This window comes from Coptis chinensis, chromosome 6 (assembly GCF_015680905.1).
Source record: "Coptis chinensis isolate HL-2020 chromosome 6, ASM1568090v1, whole genome shotgun sequence".
NCBI classification, from domain to species: Eukaryota; Viridiplantae; Streptophyta; class Magnoliopsida; order Ranunculales; family Ranunculaceae; genus Coptis; species Coptis chinensis.
Window position 1 is genome coordinate 19,214,488 of NC_141461.1, and position 21,668 is coordinate 19,236,155.

The window sequence follows — 21,668 nt, forward strand, 5'->3', positions numbered from 1 at the left end:
AATTAACCTAAATGAATAATTAACGGTAAATTATAAATTTGATGTAACTGCATTAAACTAACCTAAAAAAATAATTAACGGGAAATCGAAAACTTGATGCAAATACATTGAACTAACCTCAAATAACAATTAACATAAAATCGGAAATTTGATGCAACTGCATTGAACTAACCTCAAAGAATAATTATTGGAAAACCAAAAACTGAATGCAACTACATTAAACTAAAATAATATATTAACTAACGGGAAATCAGAAATTGGATGCAAATACATTGAAATAACCTCAAAAAATAATTAACTGGAAATCGAAAGTCGAATGTAACTGCATCGCACTGACCTCAAAGCATAAATATCCGTTTTTTAGCCTTATCGCATGAGTAATTACGAGTAATTAGGAATCCAAAACAAAAGTGAGTTTATAAAAATAGACTCTTACATGTATGCAAATTGTATAGAAATTGTAAACTATCGAACTAACCTAGAAAAACAATTGACGGGAAATCAGAAATTGGATGCAGATGTATTGAACTAACCTCAAAGAGTAATTAACGTTTGAGTAATTAACGGAATATTGAAACCTGAATGCAAATCCAATTAACTAATCTCAAATACTAATTAACGAAACATCGAAAACTGGATGCAACTGTACTGAAATAACCTTAATGAATAACTAACGGGAAATCATAAAGTGGATGCAATTGCACTGAACTAACCTCAAATAATAATTAACGGGAAATCGGAAACTTGATACAACTGCATTGAACTAACCTCAAAGAATAATTAATGGGAAATCAGAAACTTGATGCAAATGCATTGAACTAATAACCCTACAATATATTTTTATTATATATATGGGAAATAAATGTCTCGACAAATATAGTTTTACATTTTAAGTAGTGTTTATCATAATTCTTTTATTGTGATTGGGAATGACTTGTTATTCAAGTAGCTTTAATATTATCTTCGTCACACTGGGCATTATCACAAAATTTCAATCAAATTTCTATTGTTAAACCTAACAATAAAAAGAAGTCGATGAGTTTTGTCAAGGTTTGATGTTTCCTTTTTATAGAGAGTGGTGCAAGAAATTTAAATGAGTAATTAATATAATTTTCATATCTCATAGCTATGCATAGTTGCTAATATTTTTTAGAATAATTTAATATAACGACACTCGTTCGTAGGACACGTTCATGTGATAAATCTTTTCAAGTGGGAGTAGTGTATTCTTTGAGGATATGGAAACAACCAATCTGTTTTAGTGATTTGTATACATTATTACGTAAGGCGAGCGATGGTGATTTACCACTAAATCACCATAAATATAATAAAACTATTATACAAGCTAGATCAAGTTTAAGATAATTTCATTTGAAAATTACAGAATAATATCCTAAACCACAAAGTGAAAAGGCTATCTCAATTTGATCCCTTAGTTTCCAAGTACTTATGCACTATAATCACTGCTCATTAACGTATTTCGGTTTATTTTCAATAAAAATATATTCTGATTCGAAAATTTGTTGCTAAATTACCATAAATCTAAGAAAACTATTATACAAGCTAGATCGAGTTTCAGATAATTCTATTTGGAAATTACGGAATAATATCCTAAACCACAAAGTGAAAAGGCTATCTCAATTTGATCCATTAGTTTCCAAGTACTTATGCACCATAATCACTGCTCATTAACGTATTTTGGTTTATTTTCAATAAAAATATATTCTGATTTGAAAATTTGTTGCTAAATCACTATAAATCTAAGAAAACTATTATACAAACTAGATCGAGTTTAAGATAATTCTATTTGGAAATTACGGATTAATATCCTAAACCACAAAGTGAAGAGACTATTTCAATTTGATCCCTTAGTTTCCAAGTACTTATGCACCATAATCGCTACTCATTAACGTATTTCAGTCTATTTTTAATAAAAATATATTCTAATTCGAAAATTTACCGCTAAATCACCATAAATCTAAGAAAAATATTATACAAGCTAGATCAAATTTAAGATAATTATATTTGAAAATTATGGATTAATATCCTAAACTACAAAGTGAATAGGCTATCTCAATTTGATCCTTTAGTTCTCAAATACTTATGCACCTACAAAGTGAATAGGCTATCTCAATTTGATCCTTTAGTTCTCAAATACTTATGCACCATAATCGTTGTTTATTAACGTATTTCGGTTTATTTTCAATAAAAATATATTCTGATTCGAAAATTTGTGTGAGACATTTTATAAAGCCTTTTCAACACACAAAATATTGAATAGATCCCGGGGCGTATCCCCGGGTCCAAAATCTAGTGAACTCCTATTATGCACTGATATATATGAACTCCAAAAAGAACTCCATTATAAAAGAAATTAAATTAGAAATTGATTTTTAGTAGGGATGTTTCTTCCCACAACAAAGATAATATTTAAAAAAAAAAAAAAAAAAAGTCAAATCATTTGAAGATGTCTAAACTTATCATCAAAATGAATTTAGAATGTTATAAATAAATCTAATAGTGCATATTTGTTAAATTTCAAAACAACTTTGGAGAAAGGAGAAAGTTAAATATATAGAATTAAAATTTGGCACCCACCAAAAAATGTGGCACATAGTGTGGATCACAAAACACCATCCTCTTAAAAATATACTAGAATGGTGCACGTGCTATGCACGTTTTTATATCTCCTCTCATCCTACCATTTCTCTCTCTTCCACGTGTCCATCAAAAGCCCCCAACAACTTTTCTCTCTTTTAGATAGGGGTAAATTAGGTAAATAAATAAAAAATAGAGGGGCAAATAACAAATGACGAAGTAACCAAGAGTTACATAAAAAATTAATAAACTACTGTTGCGGGACTGTAGCTAACAGTCGCGTTCTTTAAAGTATTTTAGATATATTAAAAAACGAACAAGCAATACAACACACGACTTCAGTAGCCTACTCCTATTATTTTACAGATTTCCATTGTCAGACAAGTGTGAAACTTCACTTCTCCGATTAACTTTCTCTCAAAATGCCGTGAAATCCAACATTTGAACACTCTCTCACAATGGAAGCAAGTTTTTTCAGTTTCGGAAACAGACTCCTTACTTGTTCTTCTTCAAAAAGAAGAAAAAGAACATTTCTTTCACCTCAAAAACCAAAAAGAATCATTCTTTCTTTCAAACCCATCTCTTTTTCTCCATTACTTTCCTCAAAACCCATTGCCCATCTTCAGCACAACTCATTTCAATGCTCTGCAACTCATGACCATCATCATGCCCATCATCACCATGGACATGGAGAAGGTGGTGGGGGGAAGTTGAATACATCTCAAGAAGCAATATTGAGTTTTGCAAAGTCGACTGGATGGTTTGACCTGTCCAATTTTTTAAGGGAGCATTTGCACTTGTGTTGTTGTTCTACTGCTTTACTTCTTGCTGCAGCTGTTTCTCCTTATTTGATTGCTAAGCAAGCTGTCGTGAAGCCTATTCAGAATTTCTTCATTGCCATTGCTTTTCCTCTTGTTGGGGTATGTTTCTTTTCACTTTATTATACTTAACTTGTAGTTTAAAATTTTGTTATTCATTAGCAATTGTATTGGATTTTATCTCATGTCGAAGGATTATGACTGATTATATGTTGTCTTTTTTAGTGATAATATGTCAATAGACTAAGTATAAGTTGTAATAATGTTGGATTTTCATGTGCTTATGAAGGAATGTTAGTACTCAAATATATCCGTTTGACCACGTGTTAGGTTTCAGCAGCACTTGATGCTGTTGTCGATATTGCTGCTGGAAAAGTTAACATTCATGTTCTCATGGCTCTTGCGGCCTTTGCTTCAGTATTCATGGGGAACGCTTTGGAAGGAGGCTTACTTCTTGCTATGTTTAATCTCGCCCATATCGGTAAATGCCTTTAGCTTAGTATATTTGACAAAAATATCCGATGCTTGCCACTTGAGTAGAATTTGTGTTTCGTATTAACAGGGCTCACCATGTCTGAGACTCACTAGTCACTACCTGTATTGGACATTTACAACTGTGTCCCTCTCTTTTTTGAATGGGCTTTAAAGTTTTACTTAGGATTATTCTGGTTGCAGCTGAAGAGTATTTTACAAGCCGTGCAATGGTTGATGTTAAGGAGTTGAAGGAGAACTATCCTGATTTTGCTCTTGTATTGAAAGTGAACAGTGATGAATCACCTCATTTCTCAGATTTGGTGTATGATAAAGTGCCTGTCCATGACATAGACATGGGTTCTTACATCTTGGTCAGAGCTGGTGAGGTTTGTACTCTGTGCACATAAGTATTTCACCTTTTATTTATAAATATGTAAGTCACTATGACCAATTCTACGAGGTTTTGCAAATAAGAGTATATTAAGTACTCCTCTGGTTACATTTCTTTCTGAGATATTGGACTGTTTTCTACTATTTCTAGACCTGTGTAAATAGATAGAGAGCATTCCTTTAAAGGTTTAGCGGCACGTGTTCTCCGTTAAGTACTCTTTCTATTGTGTCATGTGTATGTGTAGCACTGTAGCTACGTCCAAACCCTTCAAATGCTGCGATGCACTATGTTCAACATGACATGACATGGGTATGTCATGAGATGCGTGTGGATATGTTTCAGCTTCTTGTAAAACCGCTTGGTATATATATATTTGAACATAGTGTCATGATATTTGTATAGATGATCCCATATGAAACAAAAAAAAAAAAAATGAATCTGATGCTTCCAATTATCATTCTGAAGCAGACAAAACTGATGTGCCTCATTTGTAAAGCAGGCTTATGTTTTCCTTCTTCTTTCTCTTTTTTCTTTCTTTTTCTATTTTTTTTTATTTAAATTTAATTTTTATGTGATCTGGGTTGCAAGTTCCATCCTCTCAACTCCTGCCTCTGCACTTTCCATGCAGACAGGTTATTTTAGCTCTTTGATAAGCAACCTGCCAAATTTCCTGACTGACTTATGGGGATTATATCTAAATAGTTGTCTGACCGGACTTAAAATCCTGCATGATGAGAGCTAGTAGTCCTATGGGGTCTATATTAGCACCTCCTTTTCTCAATTAACAATATGATTTTTGCTGTCCTAAAACTGATCTGTTTGTTTGTATTGCAACCAATTGATCTAAGATGAAGCGTCTTTGTATGTCATTGAAAACTGCCTTGTTAATGTGTTCAAATTGTATTATCATGACATTAGCTGGTATTGTGAATTTGTGTCCAGTCAGTGCCAGTGGATGGCGAAGTGTGTCAAGGGAGATCAACAATTACCATTGAGCACTTAACTGGGGAAGCCAAACCATTAGAAACGAAAGTTGGGGATAGGCTTCCAGGTGGCGCAAGGAACTTGGATGGTATGATGATAGTCAAGGTGTGTTTTCTCACTGCTATAATTCTTAAGAAGTTAAGAGAGCAATGAACATTTATATGTTCCAGTTTTAAACGAAACTTTATTTCTGGTGCCGTGCCAAGTCCATTTCCATTCTTATCTATGTCCACTGTTCTCAGTAGAAGTTCATGTAAAAACAAAGGTTAAGATAGACCTTGAGTGGTAGAAGCTAAATAAAAGAGCAAAAGAAAACACTATCTAGCTTTGGCTTAAGCAGGTATAACGTCTAAATTTAAGATCACATCATCCGGAAACCATATAAGTCTACTTTTGTCATTTTATGAAGTTTGGATTTTTCAGGCAACAAGGACATGGAAGAATTCAACACTGAGCAAGATTGTGCAGTTGACAGAAGAAGCTCACCTAAATAAGCCAAAACTACAAAGGTGGTTAGATGAATTTGGTGAACAATACAGCAAGGTTGTGATAGTTCTTTCTCTTGCAGTTGCGCTTTTTGGTCCATTTCTTTTCAAGTGGCCCTTCATTGGTACCTCAGGTACTCTTTAGGAATTAAGCAGTTTTCTTTTGTTGTAATCCTTAGATCTATCATTTTATGTTGTCAAATATAATTTACTATTTGAACAGTGAATTCTTCTTCACTTTTGACTCAATTACACGAATTAGATGCATATCTACTGTTTTATGTAGATTTGTTGGAGGACCTTTTAATATCTTTTAATGGTGAATTGTAGCTTGCAGAGGATCGGTTTACAGGGCATTGGGGCTTATGGTGGCAGCATCACCATGTGCGTTGGCTGTGGCTCCTCTGGCATACGCTACTGCTATCAGTGCCTGTGCTAGTAAGGTATAATTCATTTAAGTAGTATTCTTAAGCATTTTCTCGCTGTTTGACTCTGCCTGACTGGAAATACATCCTTTTGCTTTTAAGAAAGATTGTTGTTTAGCCTAAGATGGTATTTACAGATTATTTGCTCTTTTTTGTTTTGAGGTTGAACCAAACCTTTTTGTGGTCATGAGAACTCATGACAAGTCGTTTGAATTTGTTCGAATTTTGAAGTATAAGAATCTTGAATGTTTATTATCTGATGTTTTGGTTTCAGTAAAATTTTATTATTGTTAATGGTAAGAATTTGTTGGAGAGAAAAAGAGGATATGGCCTTAGTCAGTTTCGGCCTTGTATCTTTCTCTCTATATATAATAAGAAAATATTAGGGTCGGGGTGCTGCCCCTGAACCCCCCAATGGACCATCTGCACACCACAAAAGACACAATATGGGACATCTCCCTCAGGTAGATTCAACATATTTGAGTTCCATCATGTAGATTCAGCATTGGGAATAGATTCATCAGTTAAATATTTGAGTTTCATCTTAGCACAAATGAAACCCTAACAATTTGTGACTACGCCAAATAATTTTTACCATGTAACTCAATAGAAGTAATCTGCTTACCCGCATCATCATGAAAATACCGAGGGGGTTGTGGAGCCACCACTAGCAACTAGAACTATTATCTTCAACTTTATCCCTATCACAACATACGAAGATAACCAATAGCCAATCCAATAAGGAGATATCAGTGTGAATAATCAAGGTTTGGCCGAGATAATGAAGAATCAACCTTATCAAAGGACTTCAACAAAGAAATATCGAAATCCACCACAAATCTGAGAACACGAAATTAACTCGCACTAGCAACAAGGAAAAAAAAAAGGATATCCAATCTCAAGCCAAACCTTCAAATCATATCAACAAACCCCAATAACAACATCTAGAGTTTAAGAATAAAACGAAATTTAGGTATTCCTAAACTCCAATCAAACCAGAAAAATTGTAGATTTAGGAAAGGGAAAGAAGAAGAAGAGGAAAAGATTACTTATTAACTTGGAGCTCCGATACCAAGTAAAATTTTATTATTGTTAATGGTGAAGAAGTTTTGGAGAGAAAAAGAGGATAGGACCTTAGTTAGTTTAGGCCTTGTATCTCTAGTATATATAAGAAAATAACAGGGTTTACAAAATATAAACTTCCTAAAAAGGTTGTGCCCCCCTCCGCATTTGGGGAGATCTTCTATGAAATGTTGTTTCTAATTTTACTTTTATGATATCTATGAGATGTTGCTTTGTCCCACTACTTAATTCTTGTTGAATGGAGCTTGTTCTTATTGATAGAATACAATGATATCTTATCGATTGAATATAAAGATATAAAAAAGAAAAAAGAAACTAATATCTGTATAATGATTTATTCATGCAAGCCATATGCTTCAGAGCCAAGGAAGTGAGAAATGAATGGCATGAGACTTCTTTCTGGCTTCTTAGATAGTGACTATATCCTACCAATTGGTGATTTATAGTCGCGCTTTTTCCGGTAAAATATAATCTCATCGCTGTAAACAGACAATCCCCAAAGAGGAGAGCATACAGGCTTTTTTCTGGTCTCATGATTCTTTAGCAAGGCACTAACCAAAGCAAAATTCCCTAACCACCAAGGTCACAATACATCGGTTTTCCCATGCTAAGGCATCCGGATTTCACACAATTTGGAATTTTAGCTGCATAAATACTGAATTCCCCATAGCCCAATCAAACTAGACCTTATGACATCAAGTATGACCTTCTGGATTTGCCTTGCTTCATGCTCAAATATCTCTTCTATTCATTTCCTTCCATGGGACCCAAAAGTAGTTCTAGGAAGATGTTCCGCCAGCCGCTTAAATTTTCAAACGTAAATACTGGAAAATGCTGAAGGACCTGAATTTGGACTATTGTTCTAAGAATACGGAAGCCAGCACATAAAGAGATTCATTCATTATACTTCACAGGATCCTTAATATGAACTCAAACACTCAAACTAGAACTAGAATAAGTGAGAGGACGGATTATACTTCGTCTTCATCCATAAGTCGCCCATGACAATCCTTCCTTTGTCTTTTCAGGGAATATTGCTGAAGGGTGGCCATGTATTAGATGCTCTAGCATCTTGTCATACTATTGCATTTGATAAAACTGGGACATTGACAACTGGGGAGCTTATGTGCAAAGCAATTGAGCCAATTCACGGACATCAAGTAGGGTTTGATAACACAAAAGTATCTTCCTGTTGTATTCCCAGTTGTGAAAAGGAAGCTCTTGCTGTAGCTGCTGCCATGGAAAAAGGGACTACTCACCCAATTGGAAGGTAATAGATAAATAGTGTATATGCATCCCCTATCTTCTTAATGCTTCTTGAAGTGATTTAAGTGACTCTTGCCTCTCCTTCCCATTTTTTTGTTTGCTAGTATTTTCGATCATTTTACCGTACAACCCTTGGCATTAGCATATATATATATTGGTTTTTTCAGTGTTCTATATATCGTGACGATATATACTGCTACAAAAGGAAAGGAAACTGCTCATCTGTTGATCGTTTTGTCATAAGAATTGATCTAACATTGTTTGCTTACTAGATTTTTCTCCCTTTTTTGAGTAAATTCATGTCCTATGTATATAGTTCGAAATTGCTATTCTTCATTCTTCTGGATTTCTCATGAATTTGAAGAACTTAAAAGTCACCTTTTGCAATAACCATCCATACCGTGTTCCGAATTGTATGAATTACATTCGCAAAGAAATGAATTCACGAATACACATACCAATGTCCCATTCAGTCACTTATGTCCCCTTTTGTGTTTTCTCGGTCTGGACTACTTTTGAATCTGGTTTCTATTCTGAAACTTTATTACAGTATTTTTTTTCTTACAGAGCTGTTGTAGACCACAGTATAGGGAAAGATCTTCCTTCCGTCTCAGTTGAAAGTTTTGAGAGTTTACCTGGTAGAGGTCTTTTAGCGACATTGAGTGGCATTGAGGTAATGTATCCGCATCCCTAATGACTGGCATTTTCCTGTTTTTTTATCTTCATCCATATGTTAAATGCTTCTTCTTCTTTTTTACCCATTAAAAATTTGATATGTTTTTTTATGTTTTGGTGTATGATTTGTCCCATGATCATAAACGTTTCAGGCAAGTTCATTATCATCATTAATCTGATGATGAGAGAAACCCTTGTTTCCATTCATACGCCTAGAAGCTTAAGTATCAGTATACTATGTAAAACATCAGGGATGGGGATAGATCTATGTAACTGAACCTAGAAGGGAGGAGAGGGTGGGTGGGTGGGGGGAGGAGCTGTTTATGGGTCCAAAGCCCTGCCTCCTGGGGTTTATGTTGAAAATATGCGCACCTATTACTATGTTTGTCTACTCAAATTCATTGTCTTATCTGCACTAACTTTCTTTAATTTTGTATAATAATAACATGAAACTCCATTCATTATATTATTATAGTCAGGAACTGGAAGTGGTGAACAGTTGAGGGCATCACTTGGATCAATTGAGTATATTGCCTCTCTTTGTAACTCTGAGGATGAGTCGAAGAAGATTAAACAAGCCGTGAGCACATCTTCTCATGGTAGCAACTTTGTTCATGCAGCTCTTTCTGTCAATAAAAAGGTGGAATGTTGCTTTCTTTATTTACTAACACATTTTAGTGCACGTTTCATAACTAATTTTTTTTTTTTTTTTGCTCGGTAAAGTTGAAACCTCATTAAAAGTGAAAAGAAAATAAAGTAGGCCGAGAGAGCCTACTATTACAAAGAAACAAAATAAAATTAAAAACATAGCCACAGGAGGCTAACCGAAGAACTACAAATTATTCTACTTCGAAATACAAAAGCCTATCCCACCTCAGTACAAAATACTCAAAAGGGATATTCCTAAACTCTTTAAAAATCTGAGACCACTGAAATAATAAAGCCTTAATAGATATGATAAGCTTTTGTTTAGATGCGGAAACACCTTCAAAGTGTCGACGATTTTGCTCAATCCAAATACCCCACAAAATAGTAAATGATAACAAGCTCCAAAGACATTTGCCTAATGAGGTAAAAGGACCATGACCCCAACCTTTCAACAAATCCACCACTCGCCCAAGACTCACCCAATAAAAATAAGACTTTAAATGGAAAGAAAAGCAAATGTTCTAAGAAAAAGGACACCCTAACAAAACATGATTTATAGATTCACCATCTTTCCTACACAATTAACAATAGTTAACAATAATTGTTTTACGCTTCTGAAGATTATAAATGGTAAGAATACGCACTGTCCAAGCAAAGAAAAAAATCTTGGTGGGGACTTTAGTTCCCCATATGACTAGACTAGGAAAAGAGGGAATAGGAGCACAACGATTATGAGAATTTGACCAAGTAGGAATGCTGAAATAAAAAGACTTAACAGAGAAAATTTCTTTCTTGCTCGGGTACCACACTCTCTTATCACAGTTTTGCTTCACAGAAGGTAGCACATCAAGTGTAGCCATAAGGGAAGCTAACACATCGATCTCCCAGTCATTTAGAGCTTTGCGAAGACCTAGATTCCACAATATACCAACCTCAGTTCTAACCATGCAATCTGTAACCGGTTTACCTTTGAAGCTAGACAGGCCAAACAACAAGGGATAACTGTTGGCAAGTGAACCTCCCTCTGACCAACTATCCTCCCAAAAAAGAATCTTGTCACCAAGTCCTAGCTTATATCGGACACCTTTTAGAAACATAGGAAAAGCATTAAGGATTCCTCTCCAAACCCCACAACCATAAGAGATACGAACCGAACTACTATCCCATCCAAAATGAGTTTTCTCGAAGCGGGACACAATCACTCTTCTTCACAAACTCTAACGTTCTTCTCCAAACCGCCATAACCACTTACCCAACAAAGCTTGATTAAAACTACTCATGTCTCAAAGACCTAAACCCCCGTCCTTTTTAGCCAAACAACACAACTCCCACCTAACCAAGTGATAGTGATGTTGCTCGTCCAAATCATCCCAAAAAAAGTTCCTCATAATTTCTTCAATCCTGTTCGCAACACTCTTGGGAATGACGAAAATAGATATAAAATAGACAGGAAGACTAGCCAGGGTGCTTTTAATGAGGATTAACCACCCCTCTTTTGATAAATATCTACACTTCCAACTTGCCAATTTCTTTTGAACTTTTTCAATGACCGGGTCCCAAATGAATTTAAACTAGTGGCGGTTGAAGTAAGTACAATGGAAGGAATCAGCTTGACACCCTAAAACCGTAGCTAAAACACCTAGAACAGAAACGTTGTCTACACCATAAATCTTACTCTTAGACAAGTTCACCTGCAACCCTGACACAACCTCAAAACAACAAAGGATGATGCCTCTCAACCATCTAACTTAATCCACCTGAGGTCCCAAGAAAACTAAAGTATTATCAGCAAACTGGAGGTGAGAGATGCGAACCTTGTCATGCCCAACACGAAAGCCATCCAAAACCCCCAAGGAATTCACTCTAGAAATCATCCTACCTAAAACTTCCACAACCAAGATAAAAAGAAGAGGGGAAATCGGATCTCCCTGCCTGATTCCTTTATAACTCTTAAAAAAGTCAGCTGGGGAACCATTAACAAGTACAAAAAAAGACACTGTAGAGATACATTTCCTAACCCATTTTCTCCACTTCACTTCAAAACCCATCCTACTCAAAATATAATCCAAAAACTTCAAGTTAACATGGTCATAAGCTTTGGTTAAATCTGTTTTACACACGACTCCAAAGCTATCATTTCTCCGTCTATCATCAATGGCCTCGTTCGCAATAAGGATACCGTCTAGAATTTGCCTATCATGAATAACGCTCCTTGCTCTTGAGATATCACATTGTGCAGAACCTTCTTAAGCCTTAGGGCCATAGACTTGGAAATAATCTTGTAGGCACTCCCAACCAGACTTATAGGCCTTAAATCACTTATATCGTCTGGCATCATTCAATTTGGGAATTAACGCAATGAAAGTGTTATTTAGATGGTGCGCTAAGAATCCAGTGTCAAAAAAGTCCTCGGCCATACTCATGAAATCAACACAAATGGTCTCCCAACACCTCTTATAGAACTCAATGGGAATGTGAAGTATAGGCTTTCACTTCTCACAAATTTACATGTGGGTTTGGATCATGGGATCTTATGGAATTTCGGACTTGTGTGCTACTCATGACTATTGGAACAACATGTATAATAATTTCTGACATCACAATGTCTTTATTAGCCAATAGTAAAATCATTGCTATGGAGATTATGTTGACAAAATTTTTAGACCATTCGACAAACCGTTTACCCAGTTCACATATTTTCTTAAATATGGAAATTTTTGACTTTGTATATAAATAAATACTAAGTGTTTCAACAATGCGGACGTATTTGACTTGTGAAAAAAGCAAAGAAAATCGACAACGTGGTGGAAATAGGCAATATCAGAAATTTTGTGATGACATGTATAAATTTTTTCCGAAGGTTTATATTTTTTATAAAATTCTTTTACAAGTTTCCACTTTGTTAGCTTATTTCAAAATTTAGCAGTCACATATCTCAGTAGTTCCTGCTCAATCGTGGGATTTCCAGTTGTTTTAACCTCGAAAGTGCTAGGGAGTAGTATCCAGAATCTCTTTGAATCCAGTTAGTGATATATTTTGGCAATGCATATTATAAATTTTGTGTTATGATTATTTATTTTACCTTTTCTATTTCAGTAATTGTTTGTCTTTCCTATTTGATTCTCTCATCGGAAAATGTTCTTTTAGTCGTACTGAATGCCAAATCCTTACTAGTCTTTGTGCAGGTAACACTATTTCACTTTGAGGATAAACCCAGGCCTGGTGTTACAGATGTCATAGCTGCTTTGAAAAATCAAGCAAAGCTTCGTGTGATGATGTTAACTGGGGACCATGAGTCAAGTGCATGGAGAGTTGGAAATGCTGTGGGCATCAAGGAAGTATATTGCAGTCTAAAGCCAGAGGATAAACTCAATCAAGTGAAAAATATTTCTAGAGATTCGGGTGAGACTGTCTATCTTCTGTTAAAACTAAGCCATTAGATTCAGGGGCCTGGGCCTTTTTGTTATGGATTCATTTTGATTGATGTATGACGGAATTTGTGGAGTTGTATTTGTGCATATCTTTAGTTACTGCATTGTTATATGACCACTTAAGTACAACTTCCCTGTGTCCCCAACTATATATTCCCTCAATACGTTTCAGTGTGGTAGAATTGGAGTCCTAGACTAGGAACAATGTTAGTTCTTTGTCTACACCACATCAACAAAGTCACATAGAGATTCAAGCGTGATTTTCCTCTATGAAAGTATATCTCAACATCACTACATCTTCTGGATTGTTCAATCTTAACAAGATTTTAAACAAATGAATGTTTTACCAAGATTGTGCATTTTCCATATAATACCTATCACATGTGTTGGTCGCTTCAACTATTCCTTGACTGAGGAATGACTATATTTACATCTCTTTGTACATTTTGGTTTTTAGAATGTAACATTAACTTATAATGAATTACTCGCTAATTTTTGTGAAGATGACATGGAGATCATCCTCACGAAAAATCAGCGTTTCTTGATGTGTAATTTGATGCATTCCTACCCGTGAACTATGTCAACATAACTTGCTTGATTTTTTTATCTGAAAGTTGTCCTGGTTTGCTAATTGCTATATAGATTCATCAGGATACTCCTGTAGAAGAACTCTTTCCCGGTTAACATTCTCGCCGATGTATGTGTTAACTCAGCTAAACCTGTTCTGGAACTTTTTCACAGGAGGAGGCTTGATAATGGTAGGTGATGGTATTAATGATGCACCAGCCCTTGCTGCTGCTACTGTGGGAATTGTGCTTGCTCAACGTGCTAGTGCGACTGCTATAGCAGTAGCAGATGTACTATTGTTGCAGGACAATATTTCTGGTGTGCCATTCTGTATTGCTAAAGCCCGCCAAACTACATCTCTGGTATATACTTGTCTCTGTTTTTTGTTTTTCTTTTTAATCGAAAATTTTATCTCTAGTTGTGTCACCAATTAAGACGTGATTGTACTTGCAGGTCAAGCAAAGCGTGGTCTTGGCACTTTCATGCATTGCTTTTGCTTCTCTTCCGTCTGTCTTGGGTTTTCTTCCCCTTTGGTTGACGGTATGCTCATCCCGAACTATGTTTTGTTTACAACAACAACAACAATAATAATAATAATGAAAGGCCTCGTCATCATGGTAGTTTCCATGAGAGCCTACACTCTACGATCGTTAATATTCCATTTTCTAGGATTAACCTTTCCACGCCACACACCCTCATGATAGATTTTTGTGCTCACATCATAATCCTTGTAAAACAAAAAAAGAGGAGGCGTGAACCTTGCAGGACTGTCTCTCATAAACCTGCTGGTATGTTCAGTAGTTGAAAGATTGAAATAGTTCATCATGGTTATATACTTATATCCATTATGCTCCAGAAGCATCAAGGAATATATCTATATATGATGCATTGAACTGCTCTTTAGAGTAATAGCAACTGCTTTGATCTTCTTAAGAATCAAAATCAATCTGTTTAGCTCCAAGAGTAGATCCATTGAAGCATTGAGCAATGAAAGCCCACAGCTCTACAAATACACGCCATTGGCAGCTCCAAGCAAGAGAATAGGTGACTTGAGATGATTAAAATACTGCTTAGAACCTGTTTGGTCTAGGAACCTCCTAAATATTTCATTGAAGTTGGGCATTTTGTTTTTCATGCATTTCCTTTCTGGTTGTTCTCTCCTACTCGCCCTGGGAAATTTTAATTTCATCATTTGATTTTTGTAGGTTCTTCTCCATGAAGGAGGCACCCTTCTGGTTTGTCTAAATTCAATTCGTGCCCTTAATAACCCGACTTGGTCCTGGAGACAGGATCTGCAACGTATGCTGGATCAATTGAAGTCTTGTTTAGCTATGTTTTTAAAGAGACCTCCAACCTCAAGCACCATCCAGACTGCATCCTAGTAACTTGAATTCGGTCTTTTCCATTTGCGATATGCTTTATATTTGATGAGTTGGTATTTTATTCTTGAACACTGAAAGTGTGTAACAAAGTAGGGTGGGAAAGGTCCAAAAGTCTGAAAATGTATCTATCTAACCAGTGTCTGTATATTTCCCAGTTCATTGTATTCGCTATTTGTTAATTATACCTACTAAAGTGGTTGTTTCCACTCCGAAAATAAAGTCTTAATATCTTATTACTACTCGCAACGTTTCTTTTTTCTTTCACGTTTCTTGTTTCCCTAGATACTAAACATCTTGTGTCGGTTAGTACTTGGCTCATATTGGTGGTTTGTTATCACTTATCAGTGATTGGCCTCCTAGTCTCCTACCAGGAGTGTTCTTCTAAGATATGTTAGTTATTAGAGTCTAATGGGGTTGCGAGTATAAAGGAGCCATCGCCACCTAATTTACGGTTCATCCTAGGCCCTAGCTTGAAAAGAGTAATGCCCAAAGCTTGTATCAAGAATTGAAGGTAGTACTTACTGACTACTGAGTACATACTAACGAGGCCCTTGTAGCCAAGTAGTTAGCTATTTAGTTATATCCGTATACCCTCATATGGGAGCGAGTCTTTTATGATTCAACTGCAAACTGCATGATACTGAAATCTGAGATGTCCTCAAAGTCTGTGTGATGTGAACTGCCAGCTAACGTCTAGACATGATGAGTACTCTCTGAAAATGAAGAAAGAAGGCGTGATGTATTGTGCCAGTTACACTGAATGTGACCTCTTATATGCATAAAAATCTCTTTCAGAGTCAGTTACTCCAACAGGAAAATTTGGCAGTTGGTACAATTAAATCGAGAAGAAACTTCAAACGTGGCATGACTTGGTCGCCCTTTCTCTATCTATTCAACAAATTAGTTATCGAACAGATATTCAGATATATCATATTATCATCAGTTAAGACTTAGTTAAGACTTAAGACTAAACAGTGAAAGAGGAAGAGGGATGATTTGGTCGCCCTTTCTCTATCTATTCAACAAATTAGTTATCGAACAGATATTCAGATATATCATATTATCATCAGTTAAGACTTAGTTAAGACTTAAGACTAAACAGTGAAAGAGGAAGAGGGATGATGGGACAAACTTGTTAGGATTCGAAGTTTGTTTGCTCTCAAACTTCTCAATGGATAATACTACAGTTTTTCATATAAAATACCATTTATTTATTATATGACCTGAAATTAGTCTTCAAACGTTTTTTGCTCAGAACTACTCCTTCATAATTCCAATATTTTAGCATCAATCTTAGTCTCCCATGGCTTCCAAATGTTTACTATTCTTAAGCTTTTGTCCTCATCCATCATCAAATGGCTAATAGAAACAGTTTTATAGCCTACTCAGTGTCTCAGCCTAATAGCAACAGTTAAAGGTTCCCATCAAGAAGTTACTCCTACTAACAAACCACCGCAGCACAATTAACTGTTTAGTCTGTTAAACCAAAACACTGACTTTGCAACACAAATCCCAATGACGTTAAAACTGCAAAAAAGTTTGACAGCAGAATGAAACTGTATGATTTTGTTTTTATCCCATCCCCAACTTTCAGTCCCAACTCCCAACTTCTAAAACGTTTAGAAAAACATTCAGATCATAAAATGTCTCAAAAATGAATGATTCAGCTTCAGGACTCAGGTGGCAATGCAAAGCATTAATACTATTACTCCTAGAATGCAATTAAATAAAAGATTTCTTTCATTTTTTCCTTTCTTTCCTGATATCTAAAATTTCTAAAACAAGGAGAAAGTTCATTGTTTTTTTGGGATGATTTCAATTCTAGTCCAAATCTCTGCACCAAAAACTCTCCTTTTTCCCCAAACATCTCTTCCTGTACACAAAAGTCTCAACCCCCAATGAAGAACCAAAACTAAGATTGTTTTTTTTTTCTTCTCTCTCTAACACCCCGCCCCCCAACAAACTTTTTTTTTACTCAATCTTACCAACACCAATTCTTTTCACAGCAGCATTTCTAATACCCCCATCAGCTTGTGCACAAAACCCACCATTCTGTTGTTCTAAACCACTCATATAATTCCTCACTTCCTTCTTAATCATTTCTTGCATCACAGATAAAAACTCCTGACTAAATGAAAAACTCTTCTCAGATTCTTCCTTCTTCTGGTGCTCCTCTTTTCGAATCTTCTCTTCTTCTTCTTCTTCTTCTTTCTTCTGTCTAAGAAAAGCCGTATACTGATCCTGCTGCTGATTAGACTGATTAGTCGAAACAGGAAACTGATGAAACGGAAAATTTGGTGGCAGCAGTGCTGTAGGCAAACTCTGAGTATGCTTATGCCTAACAGAAGAAGACTCCATCGCAGCGATTCCAGGTAACGATAAAGAAAGCGAAGTCGGGGGATCAATCGGCTTAGCAAAAGGCACTACTGGTTTAGGTGAAGTTTCAATCGGATGATGAGGTGGTAAAATCGCCCCGCTTCGAGCAACAGGCCTAAAAACATGAGAACCAACACCTTGAAAACTAGAATGACTAGAATCACTAACATCAGATCCACATGGACTACCAGGACTAAAATAAACACCCCCACCGTAACCTGGTATCGAAGCACCGGCACTAGCAGATCTTTTCAAAGAAGGTTGTCTTCTACGATCTTGTTCAAAACCACCAAACCCATCATTACTATTCCCATCCTCAATCATAGAACAACATTTTCTCTTCAAAGTTGAATTCCAATGATTCTTTATAGCGTTATCTGTTCTACCAGATAAAAGCCTTGCTATTGTTGCCCATTTGTTACCAAATTTTGAATGAGCTCGCATAATGGTCTCGTCTTCTTCGGATGTAAAAGCTCTGTGTTCAACTTGTGGTGATAACTGATTACACCATCTAAGTCTACATGATTTACCAGATCTACCTGGTATTGATTTACTTATCACTGACCAGTTTCTCGCTCCATGTTTTTCTACTAGTTTTGTTAATGATTCATCTTCTTCTGGACTCCATGGTCCTTTTATCTTATCTGAATCTCTTCTCAATGAACCCATGGGGTTTTTTTCCTGGGGCACGAAGAAGTGAAAAAAAAAAATTGGTTTCGAGTTCACAACAAGAAAGATGGGGAGAAGAGTGTGATGGTATTTAAAGGGAAAGGGTTTTGGAACTTGACCGAATGTAGCGGTTGCAGTTACCTGTTATAAGCGTTATAATAGGTTCACCGCTTTAGTTTCTGTATACAGCTGTCGTTGTACACGTGTCGCGTACGTTTCAAAAGAGTAAATAGTAACTCTACGCGGACCCTACTAAACCAACTTAATTAGTTACTTATTTACTGACTGATACAGTAATTAACTTAATCACGTGAATAGAATTGGAATATCTAATTTCTTCTTTTAAGAGATGCAATTCGAATTCTAAAAGCGCTCTAGCTCAGCCGAATCACAAATCGTTTGTTTATAACTTTATATATAACTATAGTTACAATTTTGAGCTGAACTAAAAATGAGGCTAGTGAATTACCTTGCAAGAATGGTTTTGTTAACTGTGTTTGTTTTTGGTAACTATTTTTGTTACAATATCGTGTGATATCGGGAGAAATTGAGTGTAGTTAAACAAGTTTGACTAAAGCCAGGCTGTAGAGCATTTTCTCTCTCTTCATTCCTTTATCAGGCAAAACGGTCGCACGGTCTTGCTGAGCTGGGCAAAACGACAAACCCGAATCAGTGAGAAGATCATTACGGCCAACCTGTCCACAGTCCAGGCTGTAAACCTGCCATTTGAACGGCTTTTCTAACGGCCTTACAACCACCGACACATGCCAATCACCGACCCGACTTTCTTTTATCGGTTTACGGGTACGGAAAACATTTTTTTCGTCCTTCTAAGTAACTTCGTGGGGGATTTCGAAATAATAAACTAAGTTTTGAGGAGGGAAATAGAATATTTGGAGGTGAAGATCTTGTGAAACGATTCGTGTCACTCGAAATTGCTTGTGTGTACGTCGTACCTACTACCTAAAACTAATGCATTGCTGCTGGTGTTGGGTGTATTGATTGATTAGTTTTGAAATTTTCCGAGACTTTGACTTCAATCATAATAACTTCCCTATTTAAATCAAACCACATAAATAGGTGATGGTAACTACTTATATATAACTTCCCCTAGAAATTAAGTTTTTGAAACTTCGGATAAGCTTTATAAACTGTCACGGAAGTAAATAAAATCATAAGTTGTCGCTAACGATTATACTGATTATACTGTTCACAGCAGATTAGCTTCGAAACTATAATAAGCTTGACTAACAGAAAATAACAAATGAATCGAACACTGATTTGACTATCAATGGACAAGAGGGTGAGTTTTGTTCATCAATGGTTAACTGAAATTAAAATCAGTAATATAAGTCCATCTCAATCCAAATCATTTGACCAATTCATCTTAATCCAAATCATTAGTATATATTCAAGATATTAGTTATATTGAGTTCGAAATTATAAAAACAAAAAATCTTACTACCAACTTTCATAACTAAAAAGTAGACCCGTGCATACACACTGACCCTTTTTTAAAAATTTGCTCAACAATCATAACAAATCGTGATTTCTGTTTTCGTCGCTAATCATTTTAATTTTCTAACAAATTGTTTTAATCAAATCTTAAAAACCCGTTTTAATTTCTTAACAAATTGTTTTAATTAAGTTTTAAAAACCCGTGTTTTTTAATTGGGGGACGAATCCCATTTTAGTTTGGAAATAAAGAGTTTTTATACTACTATTTGAGTTTTGGTTTTAAAAGGAAAAGAGATTCCCGTTTGAAGTTGGATTCTAAAAAGAAAATAGTTTTCCGTTTTAAGTTAACTATTAAGTTGATGACGTGGAATTTTAATAGAGCTCGAAAAATACGATTTGTGGAAGCTTTAATATTAAAACTAGTTTGTAGGCCCGTGCATACGTCATAGTTCGGAATTTCAGAATTCTCGGAATTCAGACAAATCCAAAATCCGAAATTCATTAAATTTCGACCCCTATTGCATTCGGAATTTTGGATGCTTTTGGAATTTCGGATATTTCGACTCTATATTCGGAATTCCGTTTTTTTGAAAAACCAAAATTTCGGGCGAAATTCCGAAGTTTCGTTTGGAATCACGAACTACGGCATACGCACTTGCTTTTTTGAAAATATTTAGATTTTTTTAGAAAATTGGGACTATCATTTTAGTCGCTAACCCGTTTTAATTTTATAACAAATTGTTTTAAATAAAGTTTTAATTAAGTTTTAAAAACCCATTTTTTCAATTAGGAGAGAGATCATGTTTGAATAGGAGAATAATTCCCGTTTTAATTAGATATGTTAGATTTTTTCTTTTCAATAAGGGAGGAATTCTTTAGATATATATTATAGCTGTACCCTCTTGGCTCTATTTTTTGAGCATTCACAGAGTTTCTAATATTTGTAAAACTCTTTGGAAAAAGTAGGAGACTTATATGGAAAAATCAGATAATTTGAGCACTCACATCGACTCCAGTTTTTCCTAAACTCCTCCAATATTTGTAAAACTCTTTGGCTAATTAAGAAAAAATAGGAGACTAATATGGAAAAATCATATAATTTGAGCACTCACATTGACTCCAGTTTTTTCCAAACTCTATTACTAATTACGAAAAAATATAATATAAAAAAGAAAACAATCCCATCTAGAATTTCACAGATTCTCCAATTTTTCCTAAACGCTATAGCTAATTACGAAAAAAAATAGGAGACAAAAAAACTAAATTGCTAAAAACAATAGCTTCCACCCTAAAACTCTTACGCCACAAAGAATAGTTTTCACACTAATCTTAGGTGAAGTTTAATATAACAAAATTTATTTCTAGAAAAAAACAATGAAATATCGAAGGAAAAAATGAATTGAGTTGCCTGAACATTTACTTTATACATTTGTTAACCTCACATGTGACTGGGACAAAAAAGGAAAAATAAAAGTCAATTAATCATAAAATAAGTAACAGTGTACACTCAAAACTAAGTGTACACCCAAAACTAAGCGAACAACAAGTGTACACCCAATACTACATGAAACTAAACTCAACGAACAATTAATGGGAAACCAAAAACTGGATGCAAATGCATCAATGAAAAATCGAAAACTTGATGTAAATGAAAACACTAACTAATCTTAAAAAGTAATTAATGGAAAATTGGACTATGGATACAACTGCATTAAACTAACCTCAAAGAATAATTAACGGGAAATCAAAACTTGGATGCAAATAAATCGAATTAACATAAAAAAAATAATTGTCGGGAAATCGAAAACTGGTTGGAAATGCATTGAACTAACCCTCAATGATTAAATTAATGAGAAATCAGAAACTGGATGCAACTACATTGAACTAACATCAAAGAAAAAGTAACTATAAATTGGGAACATGATGTAAATGCGTAGA

The 21,668-nt window shown here is 35.2% G+C and overlaps 1 protein-coding gene and 1 pseudogene across 3 annotated transcripts; one reads left to right on the forward strand and one right to left on the reverse strand.

The window, feature by feature from the left end:
- The first annotated feature begins 2,921 nt into the window (after positions 1–2,921).
- HMA1 (heavy metal atpase 1) lies at positions 2,922–15,466 on the forward strand. Of its 2 annotated transcripts, XM_086565545.1 has the most exons (13): positions 2,922–3,518; positions 3,747–3,897; positions 4,092–4,276; positions 5,224–5,370; positions 5,689–5,884; positions 6,081–6,193; positions 8,287–8,528; positions 9,092–9,197; positions 9,675–9,839; positions 13,033–13,249; positions 14,020–14,207; positions 14,299–14,385; positions 15,051–15,466. In XM_086565545.1, exons 1-13 carry the CDS (start codon positions 3,057–3,059, stop codon positions 15,225–15,227), a joined length of 2,436 nt encoding a protein of 811 aa, XP_086421671.1. In that variant the 5' UTR covers positions 2,922–3,056; the 3' UTR covers positions 15,228–15,466. The 2 variants fall into 2 exon arrangements, with proteins under 2 accessions (XP_086421671.1, XP_086421672.1); XM_086565546.1 differs by lacking the exon at positions 2,922–3,518 and having other exon boundaries at positions 3,758–3,897; positions 3,979–4,276.
- Positions 15,467–16,944: 1,478 nt separating this feature from the next.
- LOC147491957 (transcription factor MYB44 pseudogene) lies at positions 16,945–18,393 on the reverse strand (annotated as a pseudogene). Its single transcript, XR_015198393.1, has one exon. The product of XR_015198393.1 is annotated as a transcription factor MYB44 pseudogene (transcript).
- Positions 18,394–21,668: the final 3,275 nt, after the last annotated feature.

What these genes read in the sequence shown, in the direction of transcription:
- HMA1 (XM_086565545.1), top strand. Translation starts at nt 3,057, where the DNA reads ATGGAAGCAAGTTTTTTCAGTTTCGGAAACAGACTCCTTACTTGTTCT. An exon ending in CGACATTGAGTGGCATTGAG is followed by an intron (nt 9,198 to 9,674) that starts GTAATGTATCCG and finishes ATATTATTATAG; the next exon opens with TCAGGAACTGGAAGTGGTGA. An exon ending in AAATATTTCTAGAGATTCGG is followed by an intron (nt 13,250 to 14,019) that starts GTGAGACTGTCT and finishes ACTTTTTCACAG; the next exon opens with GAGGAGGCTTGATAATGGTA.